This window comes from Chelonia mydas, chromosome 1 (genome assembly GCF_015237465.2).
Source record: "Chelonia mydas isolate rCheMyd1 chromosome 1, rCheMyd1.pri.v2, whole genome shotgun sequence".
Classification (NCBI taxonomy): Eukaryota; Metazoa; Chordata; order Testudines; family Cheloniidae; genus Chelonia; species Chelonia mydas.
In genome coordinates, this window is record NC_057849.1 from 337610934 (window position 1) to 337634137 (window position 23204).

At 45.7% G+C, this 23204-nt stretch overlaps 1 protein-coding gene and 1 long non-coding RNA gene across 9 annotated transcripts in view; one reads left to right on the plus strand and one right to left on the minus strand.

Moving 5' to 3' along the window:
* Positions 1 to 23204, minus strand: part of PFKFB3 (6-phosphofructo-2-kinase/fructose-2,6-biphosphatase 3) — a 72113-nt gene that overhangs the window by 22088 nt on the left and 26821 nt on the right. For 3 of the 7 annotated variants that reach the window (XM_037889355.2, XM_043520733.1, XM_043520726.1), the window contains exon 2: positions 200 to 325. In XM_037889355.2, the coding sequence (XP_037745283.1) occupies positions 200 to 325 (126 nt within the window). Of the gene's footprint in view, positions 1 to 199; positions 326 to 8423; positions 9160 to 23204 lie in introns of those variants that run through there. The other 4 variants (XM_037889356.2, XM_043520709.1, XM_037889353.2 and 1 more) reach the window with 3 other exon arrangements.
* The window catches only part of LOC119565082, a 28578-nt gene continuing 12950 nt past the window's right edge, over positions 7577 to 23204 (plus strand). Inside the window, exons 1-3 of one of the 2 annotated variants that reach the window (XR_005223817.2) lie at positions 7577 to 8334; positions 15022 to 15169; positions 15368 to 17396. This is a non-coding gene — a long non-coding RNA (uncharacterized LOC119565082). Of the gene's footprint in view, positions 8335 to 14741; positions 15170 to 15367; positions 17397 to 23204 lie in introns of those variants that run through there. The other variant, XR_005223815.2, reaches the window with a different exon arrangement.

A 23204-nucleotide genomic window follows, 5' to 3' on the forward strand; every position in this document is an offset into this window, starting at 1 on the left:
CTCATCAATGGCAGGGGTAGGGGGCAGGCAGAAGCCACCATGCAGTCAGGATCCTCTCCCAAGGATCTCTCTCCCAGATGGATACGGAAGAGGGAGATCCTGCCAGGCTCAATCCACTGGAGTGTTTAACTCCACAGGCACGTCCCCAGTGGACCAGGGCACATATCTTCTAGCAGGAACGGCTGGGCTGGGGCCTCACCTTTTGTTGGGACGCCAATCCAATTGAGGTAGCGAGTCAGCTTCTTGGAGATATAAGTCTTCCCCCGAGCTGGAAGGCCAACCATAACGATCACAGTGGGGGAATTGGTAAGCTGCGGCCCGCAGGCTACAATGAGGGGAGAAAACACACAAGCAGCCATTATAATCCCTCAGCATCATCCCTGCGAGGTTTGACAAAGCAGGCATCAGGGCGCTTACTACTGCTCCAACATCCCCTCAGTGCATCGACAGCAGGAGGAAATCTAATACCTCCCTCTTTAGTCTTCCTTCTCCCCATCCGAACAACTGGCGCCAGGCACTGAAGCCTCAAGTCTGCAAATTTGCTGACTCATTTTTGCAACAGGATCTGCTGAATGAACACGTCAGACTGAGCAGAGACAGGCAGCAGACAGCTCTGGGGTCACTGGGTAACGAAGCCTGATGCAGTGGCCTGACGAAACCAAGCAATACTTGAAACATCACCTCTGTGACCTACAGGGCACGGGAGGTGGAAATCGTTAACTGACTATGAATGCACCCCTCTTCTCCTAAGCACTGACGTACCGGGAGGGAAGGCAGACAGTCTTACAGATGAAGCTCAAGATTAGGAGACATGGCTCGACACCCAGCTCTACCACAGGCTTCCTGCATGACCTTGGTCAAGTCACGTCACCTCTCTGTGCCTCAGTTTCCCCATTTATAAAATGAGGACAATAATACCTCCCCCACCTCACAGGGACACTGGTGGACTACTTCAATAAAGAGCTAGGGGAATTCAGGCTACAATGGTATGATTCATTATGTTTGGTTTGCTGGTTTGAAACACAAGATATTTCTCCTCAGATCCTGGTTCCCAGAAGCGTTACTCAGTGTCCGAGCTCTTCGGGAGTTTAACGGGCCACCTCCTGCATATGACTTTCCAGCAATCTAGACCGTCTTCTATACAAGTGGGTAGTTCACTGGGATTCAAAAGGCACTGACTAAAGCTGGTCCAACTGGTGCCAACTTCATTTCTAGGCCTGCCGTAGCAGCAAGGAGTTCACGGATCACACATGCCCGAGCAGAACTGGCACCTGGCTAATGCTCTCTGCTGCTGCCGCCACTGCCAAGATGGCATCGCGCACAGGCATTCGGGAGTTGGGTGATTACAGCATCAACTTGCAGGCGGATGAGGTCAAGTTAAACCACTCCCAGTCCCCACTTTGTGACTTTGCTTCCTTACTCCACTCCCACAAGACTCAAGTGTTCTTGAAGTCCTTTCACAACGAGGTGCTTGGGAGCACGGTGTCCTGAACATCCCAGGGACACGGGGAAGTGTAAACGTGCTTCACTGCAAGTGACTTTCTCACTGAAATGGCCTTTAGTTACTTCACTCCTGTAACAGAGTGCAAAACTGGTGCTCACAAATGCAAGGCACAGCAACACTAGCCAGACCTAGGCATAGGGCAGGCCTTGCTCAGACTTCTTTCCCCACTTAGCAAATACACCTCCATTGGGTCCTGCAGAACCGCCCTGCCCATTCTAGTCCTGTCTGTCTGTGCTCAGGAAGAGATCCAAATTAGATGCGGAAAAAAATCCATGAAAGACTAAGATGTGACTGCTGCACTTAAACTTGCAGACCTGACTGAAGGTCTCTAAAGCCCTGAAAGAGAAGGGCTATAAACCCACTGGACAGTCCCTTCCAACCAGCTTTCTTAGAATGAGTAACAGCTTTTAAGTGAACACAAACATGCAACTGACCACCCCCTTGAGCTTGAAAAAGGACAGAAATAGAATGATACACATTAGCTGCGGAGCTGTGGCCATTCAGAAAGTGACATTTAAGAATGAAATGGTCCATTACAGCCTCCACCGCTTACCACATGTATATAAAGCTATTTTGAAGCAGGTACTTTTTAAAATTTAAAGCCTGACCTGTGTCAATGGATTGAAATTCAGTTCAGAGAGGAGATTAGTAAAAGCACTGACACAGCAGCAGGTTAATTGTTAAAATAAAGATCCCTCCTCTTTTAACCTAATTACATGACCAAAAAGTAGCAAGAATTCTGAGCCAAATTTCTCTCATATTTAGACATCTCCACCCCCAACAAGGTCTTTAGAAAGAGTCCCGCTGCTCCACAAGGGAAGAGAAACTCACAGGACATGCTCCTAAACCTCAAGGGAAAGGACTGACACTTACACCAAGTACAGAAAAATGCAAGAAAGGATGACAGCTGTCATTGATGGCATAACAGAATCTGGATTATAGTTGCGTTCCTTAATGCTACTTGGCATCGCACATGCAAAACCTCCTGGTCTTCATGCTAAGCATAAAAAGAGCCTAAGTAAGAGTCACCCAGACAACTCAGAGTGAAGCTATCTGCAGTCGTCATTTTTACACACAAGCCTTTCACGGACATTTTCCCTCCATTCCTTACACACTGATAGTTCTGCCTAGTTTGTCAGCCTCATCAGAATGGCATGCAAGGAGCGAATGTCTTTTGTGATTACAGCAACAAAAATAAACGTAATAACCACACAGAATGAAGCTGAGTATTGTGCACGCGATAAACAGGACTCCGATCTCATCTGGCTGCATCAGATCAATCTGGATCATGTGATTTGCTGAGCTCCACCAATAGTTTTGGATAGTGCAAGCAAGAGGCAGACTGCTGAAAGGGAAGGGGGATGGGACTTGTCTCAAACTAGATTTGGGAGCCGCAGCCAAATTTAAGGGGTGTAGATTCCTTTCAGTGTCTATGTAAATTCCTGTGCATCTAGATCAGGACAGATTTCTACCGCCTTGCATCCAAAAAAACCCCTAAAGCTATTGGAAAAAGAACAGCCTGGTACAAAATTATAGCAACAATGAAAAAGACCGATTATATCCTTGAGTCATTCCTCTTGCCAGTGCCTGATATAGCTAACAGAGGACTGGATCTTAGCCAATAGGGGGTCAACACTGAAAAAAAATCCAAGAATGATAGAATGGTTAACTTTAATTAAAAAAAAAAAAACCTACACACAAGTTTTTCTTGTGCTAAGGAAAAAAAAATTAAGCAGGTCTTAAAAGACTCCAGTAAAATGCTAAAGCAAATCTGAAAAGAAAAATTAATTGGCGGGTCTGTTCAGCCTTGCTCTCCTGAATTACCATCTCGACTCTGGGGTCTGCAGGGCAGGATTAAAGAAGAGTTCCCCCAACTTTCCCATTTGAGCTCACCAAATCAGAGCTGGGTTGCAGCTATTACAAGAGATTAGGGTGACCAGACAGCAAGTGTGAAAAATTGGGACAGGGGGTAATAGAAGCCTATACAAGAAAAAGACCCAAAAATAGGGACTGTCCCTATAAAATCGGGACATCTGGTCTCCCTACAAGAGATCCCCAATCCCAGACCTCAGGGCAGCATTGCAGGTGTTTCCCCATCTCTACACTCACACCAGCACTGCTGAAGTCTCACCATTGGCTAGAGAGGGTGAGAGATGAAAGAAGAAACTTAATTTGCTCCCTTCCCCCACAGCAGAAAAAAGATCCACAACGCTGAGCCAAGAGGAGTTTTGCCAAGCGTGCTCGACATTAAAAATAAACAGATACTTGAACAGAGAAGGGAACTGGACTGTTCGCTCCACTAAATATTTCATTATTCTTATACTCCAGTTAATTAAATCTGACCCTGTAAGGATGAGCATGCACATACACACAGGCAAACCTGCAAATCTGAGGGTCTGATCCTCAGAGGTGCTGGAGTCTGAGCACACACACTGCTCCCACTGACTTTAATGGGAGTTGCAGGAGCTGAGCATCTTCATTTGGAAATTTTTCCATCAGATGCATTTTAAGGAAGGTCTATAAACTCAGGATTGGGGAGAGTCTCCTAAAGAGAAGTAGCAGCTGGGAATTGTATGTGCGCTTCCTTGTTAAGAACCTGATCTAAAGTCTACCAAAGTCAGTGGGAGTCTTTCAGTGACATTTACGGGAAATGAATGAAAAACCTGGAAAGGTGCAAACCATGGAGCACATAAAATGAACCAAAGATTCAGCTAATCCTTTCTGGCCTCCACTAAAAATAATACATATTTCAGTGTAACCAAAAACAAGTTCCAACTGTAAAGAGGATTCAGCGAGGATCTTTAGAAGCACAAAAATCAGTGCAAACATTTCCCAATGTACCATGATATTCACCAAACTGCGTGAGTGGGGGGATCTCCTGCTACTACCAACCTGAGTTTAAAATAGAAAATCTCCCCAATCAATTTTTATTTTTACTATCTAAATAAAGACTGTTAGTTTATGCCAAACAGACTGCAAGAATACAAGCTGCAAGATCACGACAAACAACAGAATGACACTGGGTTAGGAGGGGCTGCAAAAAAGGTGTGTGTAATATACCTGTCTAGACTTTTCTACAATGCATATATTTTATAAATATATATATGCATATGTGCACACAGATTTATAGAGAGAGAGAGAGATAAAAACACTTTGGTAAAATTAGTGCATATAGCATTTCTATGGTGCTCTTCAGCATGGTGGGTGCGTGTGTCGGTATGTAGTCTGGGAGTTGACACCACAGAATTGCTTGCATGCGCACAACACACACAGTATACACATATTAGGTATATAATTGTACACACACACGCACACAAAATATATGCAGGTACACATGCATGTTGAGCTAGGATGAAGGAAAAGAAAAGTACCAGCCATGCAACCTCAAATATTCCATGCACACCCCCCCTCTTGTAAAGTGGGTGGCTCTGCCCATTAAGCCGTCTGCAATAACTTGGCTTCACAGACTACGTGAGAGACGTGCAACTTGACAGAAATTTAATGGATCACCATCAAGAGGCGGGAGGAAGGCATCTTTTGACATCCATTCAATCTCTCCTAGCAAGAAGTCAGCCAAGTAGATGAATTTTTCTGCGTGTGTGCATATGAAATAATTAAAGCTGTTGGCCCAGGAAGCTTTTTGATGATGCTTAAAAGAGACACTATCACTCCCTGCTTTCCTTGGGATTTCATGCTATTTGCATTAGATAAGAATCTCTATTGTAGCTCAGGATTTGCTCTGCAGTCTGGAGTGATGTTTGTGCTCCTTGTTTTATTTTTATGGAGCAGCTGCGGGAGGGGGGAAGGGTCCTTGATGCCCAAATGAATCAAATTAAAGAAGTATATTCCAACAGATTATTAGGAATCACCCCCGAGGGGACCCATTCCATGTTAACGCAGAGTAATTACAAACTCCATTATCACATCAACTAGCACTTCCAGGGAAGTCTTGATAAACCAAAATACATCACAAGCTCTCTCTCCCTCAGCAATTGACGTTGATGACTGTGGAGTACCGAGTATAGGGCCATATCTGTTTTATAAGGATTTCTTTAAAAAGCCAAACACCTAAGTGGAGTACCCTGTAAAAGTCCCATCTGCTAACTATATAGTGAATTTCCCCAGACAGGAGACGTGCTATCCTGCAGAAATCAAGGTCCTGCTGCCACACAGATATGCAGCCTTCTCCATAAAGCTATTTCCTACTCAGTTTACTCTACACAGCTGACTGACAAAGGAAAGCAGGGGGTATCAAATCCCACACGTAGCCCTGTTCTGGGCAGACTGTACCATCTCTGACAGAAACCCAAGGGGTCGGTCTTTTTTTCTTATGCTTTGGCAACGCTTGTATAATTTCTCCAGCCAAAAAGATCTCATTTAATTTGACTAGCAAATCCACTGGGAAAATATCACAGAGTTTTCTCTATAGGACCAGAGACCACATTTGTTTTCCTTATTTGTTGTAAAATCGCATTGGCATTCAAGACACACACACACACACATCAAGACACACATACTCTTACATATTTCATAGGCAAGAGAGCCAGCACAATCAGTGGCTGGTTTTTAACCCCAGCTGTTTAAAGGGGCAGTGTTTCTGGTCAAGAGACACAAATGCACAAGCTACTTTGAAACGATAACGCTTAGCTAAAAGACAAGACTAGTATCTCTGACTGCCCAAGTTACTTCTGTATCTTCCCAGAGTGCAGAGTACAAGCAATCCTCACCTCACAACAGCAGTATTTGTGCAAAGGTTTCTAGAATGGTCAAAGTTATGTGACTTGCATCTTTACAGCTTTGCTTACATATAAGTTGACCGACTCCCGAAAGGTCAAAATTTATATTTGATGCAGCAGCCCCAACATGATTCCGGTGTTTGCTTTTTTATTTTAATTGAATGGTTCTTTTTTTTGACCATGAGGCTTTCCGTTCATGTCAGTTTTTAAAAAAATCAAATTATGAAGCTAACGTTTCAGCTTTATTATTCACACCGCTTATCCCTTTCGCCTCCCTCCTAAGGGATCACAACCCGTCAGTTAACAAAATCAAGTCACTTATGCAGCTCATTTTGCACATGGAAGCAAAGGTTGAGGGACTTTCCAACGCTAAGTCTGCTCCCATTGAAGTCAATGGTAAAACTCCAAGCAGAATCAGGCTTTTGACAATCTCAGCAGAAATCAAACATGAGTGAAATGGGTTAACAACTTGAGTCCTGTGTATCACCCCCCTGTAATCCTACATATAGTTTTACAAAATTAGGTGGCGTTTGCCAGGCCATCAGTACGTCAGGGGCTCTGAAAGTGGGTTAGAGAGATCAGCATTAGCATCCCCTGATAGGGTGGGTTGTCCTTTCAAATTTCTCTGTATTGGAGGAGCCTATCGGAAGCTAGGTGAAGGCAAATAGACAGGTGACCCACCACTCCGGCAGCACCCAGCCACCGCCACTTGTCTCATGCTGGCAGAGTTGAGGGAGGAACGCTATAGACTTTACTTCTTGCTCAAGGCAATGGGACTTTTCAGTGCTACACCAGGGGAGAAACACTTTAATCAGCTCTCTTGGGGAAAGATCGGGGATGGTATGATGTAGTGTTGGTGTAGCCCTGTGAGCCCCAGGATAGTAGAGAGAAGGCGGGTGAGGTAACATCTTTTATGGGACCAGCTTCTGCAGGTGAGAGACACATGCTTTGGGGCTTACACAGCGCTCTTCTTCAGGGGATAGTATATGAGGCTTAATTAATTAATGTTTATAAAGAACTTGGAGATCCCTTGGTGCAAGGGGCTCTAGAGATGCAGATTGGGAATGCAGATTGGGAATGCATCCTCCGCAGCTCCTTAACAAAGAGGAGAATTAGGCGCAGGGGTTTCTTTTGGAGGGAGGTGGGATTGCACCGGGCTCAGATCTCCCTTATGGGGGAAGAAATGGGAACAACGAAGGAGGGAGAATGCAGCATCCATGCTCTCCCCCCTCCCTCTCCCACCCAATCCAGCAACGCTACACGTGGGGAAGCCACATCAGCCACCTCCCAGCACTACAGATCCCTGGTCCCGTCCCCTCAGCCGAGGAGCAATGCGCCGTCGGATGCGGCAAACCCATCGCCACCTCCAGCCTGTGTCCGTCCCCCCCTCCCCGGGCACGGAGGAGACACGCGCCAGCAGCAGTCCCCGCCTCCAGCCATGCGTGCAGCCGGAGGCGGCGCGCTGCGGCTCGATCGGGGCGAGGGAGCACTTCGGGTCACCGGCGTGTCCGCCGCCGGCAGCACTGAGGACACGGAGACGCGGAACCACGGGCCGGAGACGCGCCCGTGCAGCCGCACCGCCCGCCCGGGGCACCGGGCCACCGCGTGCAGCAAACCCCCAGTCCGCGGGAGCTGCGCCTCCCTGCTCAGCCCCACACGGATGCGCCGCTCCAGGTCAACCCGTCGGTGCAGACGTGGGAGTATGTTCCTCCCGCCGGAGGGACACACGGGACACGCGACCTGTCCAAATACAGGACCGCGCTTGATTTCTCGGGAAACGCCGTTCCCCGGAGCCTGGCCGGTATTCGCGTCTCCGGTGCCCGTTCCCACTGCTCTCCAGTGCAATCGTCCTACGCCCCCGTGTACTCTCGCGAACAGCGCCCACGATCCGCTTTCAAATACGGGGTGATGCTCACCCGAAGGGATAAATCAATGACACCGAGGGGAGCCCCCCCGGCATCCCACTCACACCGTCTAGGAAGGCGTGTGGCGCACGCAGCTCCCCCCACGCCCACCAACTCCCGCAAACACACCGCAAGTGAAATACACCCGTGGTGCATCAGCGCGCGTAGAGCCTGGCTCTGCTCTACGTAGGTGCGGGCACCGCTAAGGCTGATCCCCCCTCCCTGCCCCATTCCCACACATCTGTCCTCCCTCCGCCCCCCCCCCCGCACTATACTCACATCTGCGGGGCAGCGCGGGGCGGTTATCATTGGGGAGCCAAATCTTCTGGATCCGGCTTTGCGTCAGCTCCATGGGCATGTTTATAACCAAGGTCGCTTTGCGCTCCGCGTCCGCCTTGGTGGATAGATGCACGGGGAAGAGAATAAAAAGGGGCTTTTTTTTTTTTTTACCAAGCGCCTGATGTCTTTACAGCTAGTCTTAAGGCTTCTGATCACGCAGCGATTGCAAAGTAAGGCCGGGACCCTGCCTGGCGGGGAGGGAATCCCGGCAGCGACTGAGAGTTAAAACCAGCGGCACGTGTTCCCCGGGACAAGAGGGCTCGATTCTCGCCGACCAGCCGCTCTCACGCCCCTGCAACGCTGCTCGGCGGGCGGAATTTCCCCGGGGGCTTCCCTCTGCGGGAGCCGTTCGGGGAATGCCGGGGGGACGGGTTCTGGGGAGCGTTCCTCCACCTCCTGCCTCTCTCGTGTGAATGCCCCGGCTCCCACCTCGTCCCAGCTATTTCTGCAGCGAAAGACCGGCCGGCAAACCCTGCGTCACCCGCAGCCCGCCCCTAGCCGGCAAGGGCGGGGGAAATTCTTTGCAGGGAGCAGCCGGCATGGGAGAAGCAAACCGTGCTGCCGTCGCGTGGCGGCTAGGCGAGTTGCAGCCACCCGGGGGAATTTGCAATCAATTTTTTCTTAGACAAAGGACTCGCATCAGTGAGACAAGCTTGCAAAAAATCCATGCATGGCACGGATAATCTACGCGACTCTAGAATAATGTTAAGAGAGCACCGTATCGCTCCCATGTATGCATGTTGTATACATTCTCGATCTAGCATTATATACTAGTCTGGGTGCAATACCCACTGGTAAATACTCCTGCATGCATATTTTATACACACACTACGTGTATAATATATACACGTTTATTGCACAGTCATATATAAAAATCTGGAAACGATAAGGGGATAGTTCTCATATGCATTTGTATAGATGAAGGGGAAATTAATGTACTTTATAATAGCTCTAAAATATGGCTACATATAAGTATTTTCACTGAACTGTATTGTGAATACACTAAATCCCAAATGGATTATTTCCCTGAGCTATACACCAAATATCAATGGATTATTTCCCTGTATATTGTGTATACACAATGCACGGGGATGATCTCCTCCCTATTAAGGGGTGAAATATAAATGCAAAGATTTTGTATTTAAACCAACAAAGAAAAATCCCTGACTCTATCCTTTTGCCGTCTGCCCCATTCAGGCTCTTGTAACCTTTATGCAACCGATCGGAGATCAGGAGCTTATTTTTTATAGTAAAATTATATTTTATATTTAATATCGATCGTTTCCCCTCCTAATGGAAAGCCAGGCTGCATTTCAGCGCGTGAATTGAGTTTTGCCCCCCCTTGGGGCTCCGGGAAGAGACACAAAAGGCAAAAGGCAGGCAGAGGTGTGGGCTGCCGGCTGCAGGCACGTCCCTCACGTTCCGCATGACTCTGCGGGGAAGCCTCAGCCCTAGCTACAGACGCTCCTTTCATCGCAGCTGGATGCACTTGCTGCGGCAGGGAGACGCAGCCCTAGGAAGCAGCTGGCGCTGGGACCGGTTCGCTCTCCAGCCCTCCCGTGGGCGCAGCTCTTCCGAGCGAGGCTTGCTGGCTGGCAGGCGGCTAGGAAACTTCAGCACTCAAGATTTAGTTCAGTTTGGTTGTTACAGTAGGAGCCGCGCGTTGTTCCTAGTGCTAGGCACAGTACTCCCGCTGGTCCAGCAGCCCTGTATTAACAGCATAACCTACTGATCGGATGCTTTTATTAACAAGCATAGTAATTTACACAATACAATAGTCAGATTAATGGGGGGAAAGTCACTCGTTTCTAATATCCAGGGATTAAGGACACAACCTGCAGGGACCCAGGACCTATGCCCTGTGAAGTGCTGAGCACCCTTCATACTCATAGAAGTCAGTGGAAATTTTGGGTCTCTCTCCCCAAGGGGACATAGGGGCTTACTCCAAAACCCATGGAAGGGGGTTCTTCTAGGGACGTTGGGTCGGGCCTAGAATGACTAAGGCAAGAGAGAGCTTTTGTGCACAAGAATAAATCATGAGCTTGAGGGGGGAGGAGAAGGATAAACTCTTAATATTGTCCTTGGCAAAGTTAACTCCCTACAGGATTAAAGGCTGATTATGGTTAGATTCCAGGGAATGACCTATAGGGCCCATTAGCTTGGTGCTGCCAGGTCATTATTTCACAGGAAAGGCAATGCACCAGGCTGGGTAAGGTTTAATGTTTAAATTGACAGATTTTTATCTGATGGCCAGATTCCTGCAGTTTAAAACAATGCTTCCAGGCTAGGGGATGTACCACAACTGCCTTAATAAAATCAATCCCAGGGTGGCTGAAATAAATTAACGTAGCAAATAAAGATGTGAAGATAAAATTATGGAAGAGCCAGAAAAATATACCCCAAGCTTGTAAGTGGCATGGCCCCAGCATTCCCAAAGCTGCTTCATTTGGGAATGATGGGGCAGATCCTTAGCTGGAGTAAAGTGTCATAACTCCATTAACTTCAATGGAGCTATGACCATTTACACCAGGTGAGGGTCTGCCCCCATTCATCTGCTTCATTTATGTAGAAAGTTTAGAAGCCGTGAGGATAGACGTGGTGATAAGCACAACATAAACACTGACAAACACACCACAGGTGTTAGATGCTACATTATAGCCCCTTATGCAATACTGGGAGTCATGAGTCGGCTTTAATCGTTTTTAACATACCTATCGTGCTTGAAAACTAAGCCATTCCAAGAAATTGGCACAACAACATTTAGAGTGTTAACTAGTTTCTTACACTGTATAGTGCAACCTTGATTTCTGGAAGTAAATCTCTATATTTTTGTTACAAATATACAGCAAGAGCATATACTTGGCCACAATTTTACTTTGCAATAAATATACAATCACCCATGTAAAGGTAGCCTCGATTGAATAGATTAAAATGCAAGGTCCCAAAAAACACTCGGGGGGTCAGGGAATCCAAGTACGGGAGTTGGGGGAAAAAAATCCAAAAGGGCTTGGCTGATAAAAAATAAAATTGTATGTCAAGAGCAGAGAGAGTTGTTACAAAATCTGGAAGTGGGAGACCCTGTAGATCAAACAGATACTACAATATACAATTTATGTACCAACCATCCTTGATATAGCCACAGGATACAGGTAGAATCATAAAATCATAGGTTTAGAAGGGACCACAAGGGTCAGTCTAACCCCCTGCCAAGGTACAGTACAGCTGTACGGCCTCTGATTTGGTTGTACCCATAGAGGCAAAGGCATTCAGTTTTCTCCATTCCATCAGTGAAAGAATTTCTCATGTCAACTTTCTCCAAGGAGTCACAATGAGTTTCACGGAAGAGTTTAGTTGTGTCTGAATTGCAATGGGCTGAGATGCTGCTGCTAACGTACAGCAACACCAGGTCCACTAAAGTCTGTAGTTTTGCTCCTGATTTAAAGGTGACTTGAGAAGGCAGGAAAATGTGTTCATGCCTTTATCCAATGATGTATAAACTTTTTCCTTCTGCTTGTTTCTTTGCGTGAAAAATTCAGATCTTGTGATGCCACACTACCCCTGAAAAGGATTAAGGTTGCTGCTGGAGAGAGGGAGGTGTTAAGTAACTTGACGGTCCACACTTAAAGGATAGTTAAGCTTGATAGGCAAACACCTACAGAAGATGAACAGAAGCTAGACAGGAGAAAGCAGGACTGGTATAAGGCCAGGAAGAGAGGGTAGAAGGAGGCTGGCAGTGTGGAAGCTTGCAGTCAGTCTCTGGGTTTAGAGAGGGAAAAGGAGGAAACTCAGGGAGGGAGTAGAAGTCCTGGACAAAAATCTGACATCAGGAATTATAACATTCAAAAACCAGTAGGAGAACAGTGGCAATTCTTCAACAAAAAAAACTTCAAAAACAGACTCCAAACGTGAAACTGCAAAACTGGAATTAATTTGCAAACTGGACACCATCAAATTAGGCCTGAATAAAGACTGGGAGTGGTTGGGTCATTACAAAACCTAAACCTAATTTCCCCCTACTGTTACTTCCTGTCCACTGTTTGAAATGGGCCACTCAATACCATTACAAAAGTGACAGGTTTCAGAGTAGCAGCCATGTTAGTCTGTATCCGCGCGCACACACACACAAAAATACTTGTGGCATGCATCCGATGAAGTGAGCTGTAGCTCACGAAAGCTTATGCTCAAATAAATTTGTTCATCTCTAAGGTGCCACAAGTCCTCCTTTTTTTTTTTTTTTTTATTTATTACAAAAGTGATTTTTCCTCCCTTCGTATCCTACTGTTAATTGAATTGTCTCATTAGACTGACCTCCCACTTGGTAAGGCAACTCCCATCCTTTCATGTGCTGTGTATTTATACCTGCTACTGTATTTTCCACTCCATGCATCTGATGAAGTGAGTTCTAGCCCACAAAAGCTTATGCCCTAATAAATTTGTTAGTCTCTAAGGTGCCAGAAGGACTCCTCGTTGTTTTTGCTGATACGGACTAACACGGCTACCACTCTGAAACCAGAAACCATATAGTGACCTGGCTGGAGGGCCGAGTCACATAGAGGAAGTACAAGTCCTGGAGCGTGAACAGGGCCGCAGCCCCCGAGAGATGGAAAAGGGGTATCAGACCAGGCAGAGCTATTCCCCAGATGCAGCCACAAGCAGGCCACCCCAGTGGTGAGCAGAGAACACGGTGACACTTATATATCCTGTTTATCCAGGAAGACTTGTGGATGACTGGAGAACTGGTAGGATAATGACATCACAAGTACCAAGGAAGTGAAACCTGATTGAATTAAAATCAGATTCCTCCTTCAATTAGGCTCCATAATAATTATTGGCCAAGATTTCCCAAAACAGGAGCCTAAAGTTAGGTTCATACTTAGGCACCTAAGTGACCTGATTTTCAAAGGTGTGAGCACCCAGCTACACCCGCTGAGTCAAATTGAGGATATGTTCATTGGTGTTTATGCAGCACTCAGATGCTACGGTGGTGGGGTCACCTAAGTAAACAGAACATAAGGAAAAGCACTAGGTGCTGTAAAACAGCTCCTGTCTAAAGTGCAGTGGTAAAAAGCACAGCTTCTCATACACCAACATGCTTATCACACTTGGAAGTAAACTTCACACACCGCTTCCCCAATTCCGGGACCATGAGTTGTTTAGTTAATTCCCTTTTATGAGGGCGCGAGACTGGAAGTCACTTAGCAGTGGCCATCTGTGTATTACTCAGGACTGCGTGTCAGGCGGCCCGTCACGCAGCGTTCCCTGCATGTCACCCAAGGTGAGGGATGCCTCTATCAAACAGAAGGGAAAAAAGCCAGTTCTCTGTGGACTGCAGAGCCAGAGGGAATGGACAGGATCTGGCTGTAAAGAAAGATGCAGAGGGAGGAATACAAACAACAAAAGGCATTATGGGATATTCAGGAAGGAAAGAATCCTGTGATTTTGACCAAAAAGGCTTCCTATCCATTGGTCAGCCAAATCCCACCATTTAAAAAATGGTACTACTAAAGGACCTAGCTAGAGATTGGTCTAGGTGGCGCTTTATCTGCAAGGAGGCTACATCCCTTTAGGATTTGCCATGCTGCTGCTCCAGAAATAAAGTTACCCTGCACAGGGTTCTTATCCTTCATCAGTTCATATACAACACTACAGCCGTTTTGTACTGCCGCAGCCAAGGCCCCGTATCTTGGAAATTCCATCTATGCATCCAGGGGATTATATAGCCTTCATCACTATAGCACTGAGTGCTTCCAAGATCAGGGCTAGAGGTACTTGGGCAGAGCTGTGCAGGGTCCAAAACTGGAGTAGCAGGGGGTGTTGCGGGTGAGGATATATGTGCATTGGCGGAGTTTGGGGAGTGGATGGGATACTTGCATAGCATCTCCACATAGCAAGCAAGGAACTAGCATGCACTAGACTAGACTGAGTTGTGCTATCAGGAGAAACAAATGTACTTACTTTTTAAATTAAACAAGCACATCTGCATTTAAAAAGTAGCCTAAACCAGGCAAGAATCAAAAGGGAGAACATGTGTGGAATCTAAGAGAAAACAAGGACCTCTTGTCAACCATAGACAGCAGGACCTGGAATTATAGTACACTACCACCATTTCCATTAGACATCTCCCTTTACTGGCTTTAGGAATTTAAAATTCAGCATGTGAAATTGGCTTTTGGCTGCAATGTCTCTACACAGGAGCACTTCCGGTGTTGTTGTTATTTTTGTGGGGGGGTGGGGGGGAGTCATTTTGGTCTATTTTCACTTAAGGGGGGGAGAATTCTATGCATGATATTTTGGTGGATTTCAGATGCTTTTTAGTTACTATCAGATTCTACCAACATTACTCACATTGAGTAATACCTTCCCCTTCAAATAGCCCCAATGAAATCGGCACAGTTAAGCATGGCAGATAAACCAGGGTTCCTAGCCCTGTTGGAGAGAGAGGGAATTGGAAATGCCTTTAAATAGCTCTGGGCCAGTAACCTTTTAGTTCTGATCTCCTCAGTAATAATCTCTCTCCTCCTTTCTCTTTTTATTTAAGGATGCTCTTGGCCTGTGGATTATTACTACAGTAAAATGCTCTGTGCCTGAGATTTTTTTAGTCCCTATGGCAGCTCTGGACAACAATTCACGTTAAAATTAATGGGAACTGAATGTCAAACGCCCTTTTGAAGATCTTAGCAAAATCGGTAAGAGCTACTTGACTGCTCAGCACTTTTGATAATCAAGCCACTAATTTAGGTGCCTAATTATGGTCTTAGATGGCTGTGATCTAGGTGCCAAACTCCTACTGAATTTCAGTCCTCTGGGCTCCTTTAAAAACCGAGGCTTGTGTTTTCAAAGTCTTGGCCTATGTGTTTAATTCTTTTTTGTTTCTCTGCTGTTAGATACATGAGCATCTGGCACCAAACCCCACGTATGTGTGTGCCCCAAGCCTTCTGGACGCATGAGTCAGGCTCTAAACATAGCAGCTGCTGGGCCTTGTGTCTCTGATGGGTCAACCCAAAGCCCCAGAGCTAAATGCTCTAGACTTTTGGAAGAACTTGGACCTGAATTTGGCAGTTTGGGCCCATTTTCGGTAAAATCTCTCCTATTAATATCCACTGTACAGAAATAAAGATTAACAGTGATTTATTTTTGAGAATGCTGGCTCCCAAAGGACGACTCCTATTCTTATTCCCAAAGAAGCTTATGTAACATCCATGTTTCCTGGTCTGAAGTTTGGAGAGGAAACCAGATTCACTTCTCCATGATGTGGCACAAAAAGTGCAGCGTATAGACTGGGTATGTCAGAGCAATCTGATGATAATATGCAAGATCTCACTGACTCAGAGAGGGACTTGATATATTTATCATTACAATGTCTCTGGACTTAGTATGCATGCCAGATGAGGTCAGTGTGTATTGAGAGTATTATGCAAAAGATGCCCAAAGCTTAATGGCTTGAATGGCCCATATCACACTCCAAAGAGAGCTACTTCCAGGCCAATGAGGAGAGTTACAAGAAAAATAGTGGGCATTCACTGGTAGCTACACTGGGATGTAACTACAGATTCAGCACACGGATCACTTGATCATTACCTGTTCTGTTCATTCCTTCTGAAGCACCTGGCATAGGCCACTGTCCGAAGACAGGACACTGGGCTAGATGGGCCTTCGGTCTGACCCAGTATGGCCGTTCGTATGTTGTTCTTATTGGGAATTACATCAGATGCTGTTATAAAATACTGTACCTAAAACCACTGTACTTTCCCCCTGGGACGCATGGGAAATGACTGAAAGCAATATAATGAAGCTGAAGGAAAAGAAGGCAGGGTTTCAGTTTTTTAAAGTTGATGACAAAGGCATGATCAGAATACAGGCCAAGGAGCTAGGACCTGAGGTCTAGATTCAACCAGGTACTTAAGAGTGTGCTTAAAATTAAACACACACTTATGTACTACTGAAGTGTTAAGCAGCTGCTTAGGTGCTTGGCTGAATTGGTGCCCAAGGCCCAGCTCCTCAAAGCTATTTAGGTACTTAAAATCTTTTGAAAATCTGGGCCCAAATTCCTGAGCTCCAATAACAACTCACTGTGTGGCCTTGGAGAGTCACCTACCTTCTGTAGGACCCTCTGTAGGGCTTGCTGAGGTCAGTGGGAGTTTTGCCACTGACCTCAATGAGAAGAGGATGGAGTTGAGCGTGCCTCAGTTTCCTGATCTATAAAAAGTGCATAACTTATTACCTATCACCTAATGTTTATAAATAATCATCAAGGTGCTAAATGTTTTATATCACAATAGTAATAAAGGTGTCTTTTGTTCCATTTCTGTAACAAATGAACCAGTGTTTCCAGTACATACATACATGTATGTATGGTTTAGTTTCTTTAAAAAAAAAAAAAAATTAAAAAAAAGCAGCCAGACCCTTTGGAAAACCAGAACTTGTCTGCCACCTCCTATCAGAATCTGGGACTTTCAAAAGCACGAGAGACGATGGCCATTTCATTGTCTTGGGACCTGTTTATGAAGCTATTTTCACTGCCAACAATTCTCTCTTGCTGGACTTTGGAAAAACCTGTGAAAAATCACAGATGGGAAAATTTTGTGGAGTAGGAGGTTTTGCGAACATTGGGAAATATTTGCATTAGGGTTTGCAAAACTAGTGGAAGTCCGCAAGGAAACCAGCACTCTGCATTAGCAAATCATACCCCATCCCACAAGCCAGGCTGGTACAAGTGGGTGGCATGTACAGGAGTTATAAACTGTCTCCTCTTAGATTCTGTCTCTTTCCCTGCCAAAACTTCATGTTTCTCTGTCTTGTTTGTTTCTCCAACCTTCACAGATTTTAAGGCCAGAAGGGACTGTTAGATCATCTAGTCTGTCCTCATCCATCACACAGGCCAGAGAAATTCACCCAGTGATTCCTACAGTGGAGGTAATGGTTTTGTCATCTTCTCCATTTTTAACACTGAATTTCCACTGGATTTCTCTCTCTTTCCTACCCCTTGCCTTTCCCCTCTCAGCCTTTGTTCTTTTTAGCCCACACTCTATTAAATAGATGTTGAACCCATTAACTTTCGAACTACAGTCAAACCCACCCGGCTTAAGTTGGCGCAAAATCAGGCAATTTCATGGAGTTTAAAGCCAGAAGAGACTATAGATCATCCAGTCTGACCTCCTGTATATCACAGGCCACTCAACTTACCTAAAAAAGAAAAGGAGTACTTGTGGCACCTTAGAAACTAACGAATTTATTTGAGCATAAAGCGATGAAGTGAGCTGTAGCTCACGAAAGCTTATGCTCAAATAAATTTGTTAGTCTCTAAGGTGCCACAAGTCCTCCTGTTCTTTTTGCAGATACAGACTAACATGGCTGCTATTCTGAAACCTGTCAACTTACCTAGTTACCCCTGTGTTGAGCCCAATAACTGCGGTTAGACTAAAGCATTTCAGTCCTCAGGAGCCTGAATTGTTGTGTGCCACAAAGAGAGAACATACAGACCAATAGTGTCAGTTATTTAAAGGGGATGACAAAATTCTAATTAGACAGGCCAAAAAAGAATCTGAAGAACAACTAGGAAAAGACACAAAAATTAACAGCAATTTTTTTAAAAGTACATCAGAAGCAGGAAGACTGCCAGGCAATCAGTGGGGCCATTGGACAATTGAGATGTTAAAAGAGCGCTCAAGGAAGGCAAGGCTGTTGAAGCGAAGCGAAATCAATGAATTCTTTGTATCAGTCTTCACTGCAGAGGATGTGAGGGAGAGTCCCACACTTGAGCCATTCATTTTGGGTGACAAATCAAAGGCGTCAGAAGAGGTTTTGAAATAAATTGATAAATGAAACAGTAAAATCACCAGGACCAGCTGGTGTTCACCAAGAGTTCTGCAGAAACTCAAATATGAAATTGCAAAACTAACTGTGGTATTTAACCTATCGCTTAAATCAGTCCCTGTACCATGAGATTAATAAGACTGGAACTGTTCAGCTTAGAAAAGAGATAACTGGGGGGGAGGGGCATGATAGATGTCTATAAAATCATGAATGGTACGGAGAAAGTGAATAGGGAAATGTTATTTACCTTTTCTCATAACACAAGAACCAGGGGTCACCCAATGAAATTAATAGGCAGCAGGTTTAAAACAAACTTAAGGAAGTATGTCTTCATACAACACAGAGTCAACGCGTGGAACTCATTGCCAGAGGATGTTGTGAAGGCCAACAGTATAACTGGGTTAAAAAAGAATTAGATAAATTCATGGAGGATAGGTCCATCAATGGCTATTAGCCAGGATGATTAGGGATGCAACCCAGTGCTCTGTCCCTAAACCTCTGTCCCTAAACCTCTGACTGTCAGAAGCAGAGACTGGATAACAAGGAATGGAGCTTGATAATTGCCCCGTTGTGTTCATTTCCTCTGAAGCATCTGGCGGAAGACAGGATACTGGGCTAGATGGACCATTGGTCTGATCCGTATGGCCGGTCTTATGAGATTCCACCAATGCCAGAGGCCCCTGCAGGGGCAGGGAATTGATTAAGTCAGATATGCTCAAATGATTCTAGCAAACTACCTGCTCCCCACACAATAGAGGAAGGTGAAAAAACCCCAAGATCTCTGTCAATCTGACCCCTTCCTGACAAAATTCCTTCCTGACCCCACATCTGGCAGAATTTTCCAAGACCTAATATAAACTATTAAAATAAATACTACAACAGAGCATATAGTTGAGCCTGACAGAGCCCAGCCACAAATTCAGAGTAAAATTGTGTTCTCCTGCCAGGGGTCTCTGGAGAGGAGTGCTGTCACTTGATAGGTCACTATAGATCAGCACGACCATTTAACTACCCCTGATTTTTAAAGTCAGTAAATAGATTGGTATACAAGGAATATTTCCAACTCTACAATACTATAGGGTCTCTTTTCATGGTGCTGCAGTCCAGCCATCGCAATGCTACCAAGTGTGAAAGAGTGCAAAGGTGAAAGCCAGGTGCAAAGATCATGAGCCAAATCCTTGGTTATGGCCAAAATGCACACAGTGGGTGCTGTGCAAAGCTAGCCTAAACCTCCCCTTGGTCCTGACCCTGGTGCTCTGTGCATGTCATCCCCTGTGTACTGTGATACAGTAGCTCAAGGGATGCACTAGTCTTTAACTGCCACAAAGGCCTGAAAACCATGCTCCCCCTTCACAGCCATGCCTCCTTCCGCCACTCTGCAGTGGCTGAGCAAAGGCATACAAGCCTCTGATTTGGATCTATGCCCTTGAACTGGTGTGATCTTCCCTGGGCCAGGCTATGCTGGACTCTGGGAGTCGTTCTATGGATTTCAGTGGGACTACCGGAGGATGAAGGTGCTATATTCAGTGAGTGAGGGTGACCGATTTGGGGCCCTGAGAGAGCCAAAGAAGGACATTATGCTGAAACGCACGATGCAGCACCAAAGCACTCGCTGTTCCAGTTTTGTAACACACATCAGGTTGAATGACAAATCTGACCAAGCGAAACTCCTTCCTTCCCCATTAAAAAAAAAATTCTACCCATTATGAGAAATGAGACACTCAAATGGCAGCCGAGCAGTTGGCCCACTGCTGAGCAATACATTCAGAGTCAGACTTTAGCCTTCCTTAAAGCTGCTGCCGGTGGAGCAGTTTGATGGAGTCCGATTTATTGGGCTCGGAGGCAGAGTAACTTCTGCTGCTAAGGGAAGTCCCCGTGCACTGGAGAGGAGTCGTTGCCATAACAGTACAAGCAGCTCGGTTCAAACACTGCCCTGGGAAGCTTGTCCTCCAATTTCTAAATAGTCCAAATCTGCCACTTCACTGCTGAGAAACAGGGAAAAGTCACTAACTGCACAGGACCCACAAAAACTGGGATGTGAATTTTTCCTACCAATTCTATGAGCAGCAGCTAAGCACTGCTACTCTCCAAGGGATGGCTTAGGGGTCTAAGAATCAGGCTTGGAGCATCTAATCTCACTGGGAACGGCCTGTTCTGTTCCTGGCAAGAGCAGCTCAGCCCTACATCATTCAGTGATAGAGAAGTTGAGCTCCCTGCAGTTTATTCTTTATTTATTCTTATGTTCTTATTCTGGGTGTAGTTTTCAGATGAGACGCTCAAAAACAGGGGCCTTGCCTGTACATTAAATTCAACTGTCTATTTTGTAAGCATGGGAGTTCACACCAGTGTCTGGGTAAAATATTTAACACTGAGGACTAAATACCAGAGTATTTTTTCCAGCATGAGGGTTTGTTTAGTAATACAAAAAGAACAGGAGTACTTGTGGCATCTTAGAGACTAACAAATTTATTTGAGCATAAGCTTTCGTGAGCTACAGCTCACTTCATCGGATGCATCACGAAAGCTTATGCTCAAATAAATGTGTTAGTCTCTAAGGTGCCACAAGTCCTCCTTTTCATTTTGCAGATACAGACTAACATGGCTGCTACTCTGAAACCTTTAGTAATACAGGCTCTCATAGTGCCCTGCAGTAGAAGCCAGTGCGCAAGATTCAGGAATAATAGTCGTTTCCAATCATACAAAAGTTGACATTTGCAGGGCACTTTAGAGACAAACTCAATGGGTGAAATCCTAGCCCTATGGAAGTCAATGGGAGTTCTGCCACTGGGGCCAAGATTTCACCCTATGACCTCAAAACTCCCCTGCAAGAAGGCAGGTAGTTATTATTATCCCTGTTTTAGAGAGGGGAAACAGACATGAAGAGATTTAAGTTAACATTTTCAAGATTGGGAGTCTGAAATGGGCATCTTCATCCATATTTTAGGCCCCAAACTACAGGGGCCCAATTTGCAGAGATCCCAGTGATATCATGCTCCTGGCCAGATGTCCATGGGAGCTGGAGTGCTCAAAGTCAGGCCATTTATTTAGGTGCTTAACTTGAGGCACCTCTATTGGAAAATGAAGGGCTTAGTGAGTTGTCCAAGGCCACAAAGCAAACCAGCACCAGGCGAAAAACTCAGGAGTTGCTGGGTCTCCGCACTTTGCTAAACCCACTAGAGTATTTAGAGGCATCTTTCCATTTAAGAAACATGATTGTCGAAGGTTGTGAAGAGAATATGCATTTGTCATTGCTCTAAAATGACTCAGTCTGAGGTACTCAACCACTGCTCTATGGAAGCCTTCCAGATAGCAGGCTTATGAACCACAGATTTAACCCATTGACTACTGGTCCTCCAAGCTGCCATAATTCCATAGAAATCAGTGGAATGCTGGGACATCACTGGCCCATTTGGCCATCTGACAAATGTGTTTCACTGGATAGAATGAGCCCCTGGCACCAGTTAAGTCGTTTAAAAGGTACACACTGAGTCTTGCCTCAATTTCTGTGGAAAAAGTCTTAAATGATGGAGGGTCAGCTGCACGCATCCATCTGAAGCCAGCATTTAGAGTATTAGAACAGGACCATTTCTCAACACCAAAAGGCCTCTAGGAAGCGTATGGAAGAGGCTTATGCAATGTACTCTGAAAGTTCCTGCATGCACAAATCTAACACTAGACAAAACCAAAGCACGTGAGGCCATATAGCAAACTGCTACGTCATGAAGTAACGGACTGTGGCTCTCTAACCTGCAAGCATAGTTCTTCAGTCTCACATGCGTAGAAAGTAAAGATGGGGCCTCAGCATGTTTCAAGCTGGGGAATTTGATCCAGTCCTTTATAGCAATAGAAGCTGGATGCAAAGTTCAAGTCTGGATCCAAACATCAATATTCAGGAGGCATTCAGCTCAATCTCTGATATACATGGTCTTACACCTGCGGTTCTCAGGCACCTGTAGCTGTACCAGCATGGATTGGGCCTTCAAGATTTCGTAACTAGATTCTATTCCCAGGTCTCCCATTCACTCACTGTGACCTTAGCTAGGGCCTTAGCTACACTTGCACGTTATACCACAATAAAGTCGGCCAGAGCACTCTAACTCACTCCCCGTCCACACTGGCAAGGCACGTAGAGCGCTCTGACTCCCTGGCTAGAGCGCTGCTGATATTCCACTTCCCCCAGAGGAATAAGGTTTGCTGCGGATTGGGTGAGACGCTACAGTGTCAGTGTGAACGAGGAGTTCTGTTACAGCGCTCTGATTGCCCTCCAGAAAGGTCCCAGAATCCCATTAACTGAAGCGGCCTCTCTTGTCTTTGTGGTGAACTCCCGGCAGGAATGTGGAAGTTGCCTTTTCAAAACTCCCTTCTAAGTGCCAGCTGCTTATCAGCTCCGAGAAAAAAAAACAAACAGCTAATGTTTGCTTTGAGTGAGTGAGAGAGAGGCCGGGGAGGAGAGTCTGTACTTACAAGACGGCATGCTGACACACTCTCAGCACCCCAAAACCCCACTCTCTCTCCCCCCACGTACACGCAACACACTCCACCCACCCCCTCCCCATTTGAAAAGCACATTGCAGCCACTTGAACGGGGGGGAGGACAGCTGCCCATAATGCACAGCTGCCAATGCCACTGCAAGTGCTGCAAATGTGGCCACGCCAGTGCACTTTCAGCTGTCAGTGTGGACAGACTGCAGCGCTTTCCCTCCTGCGCTGTACGAAGGCTAGTTTAACCCAAAGCGCTCTATATCTGCAAGTGTAGCCAAGCCCTCGGTCACTTAATCACTATTAGATTTGCATCTTCTTTACTGGAACAATAATCCTTTACCTCACAAGGGTACATTTGGAGAATTAGAGTTTGTAAAGCAATCTGACATCTCAGATTGCAGGTGTGATGATCCAGATTCACAGCAG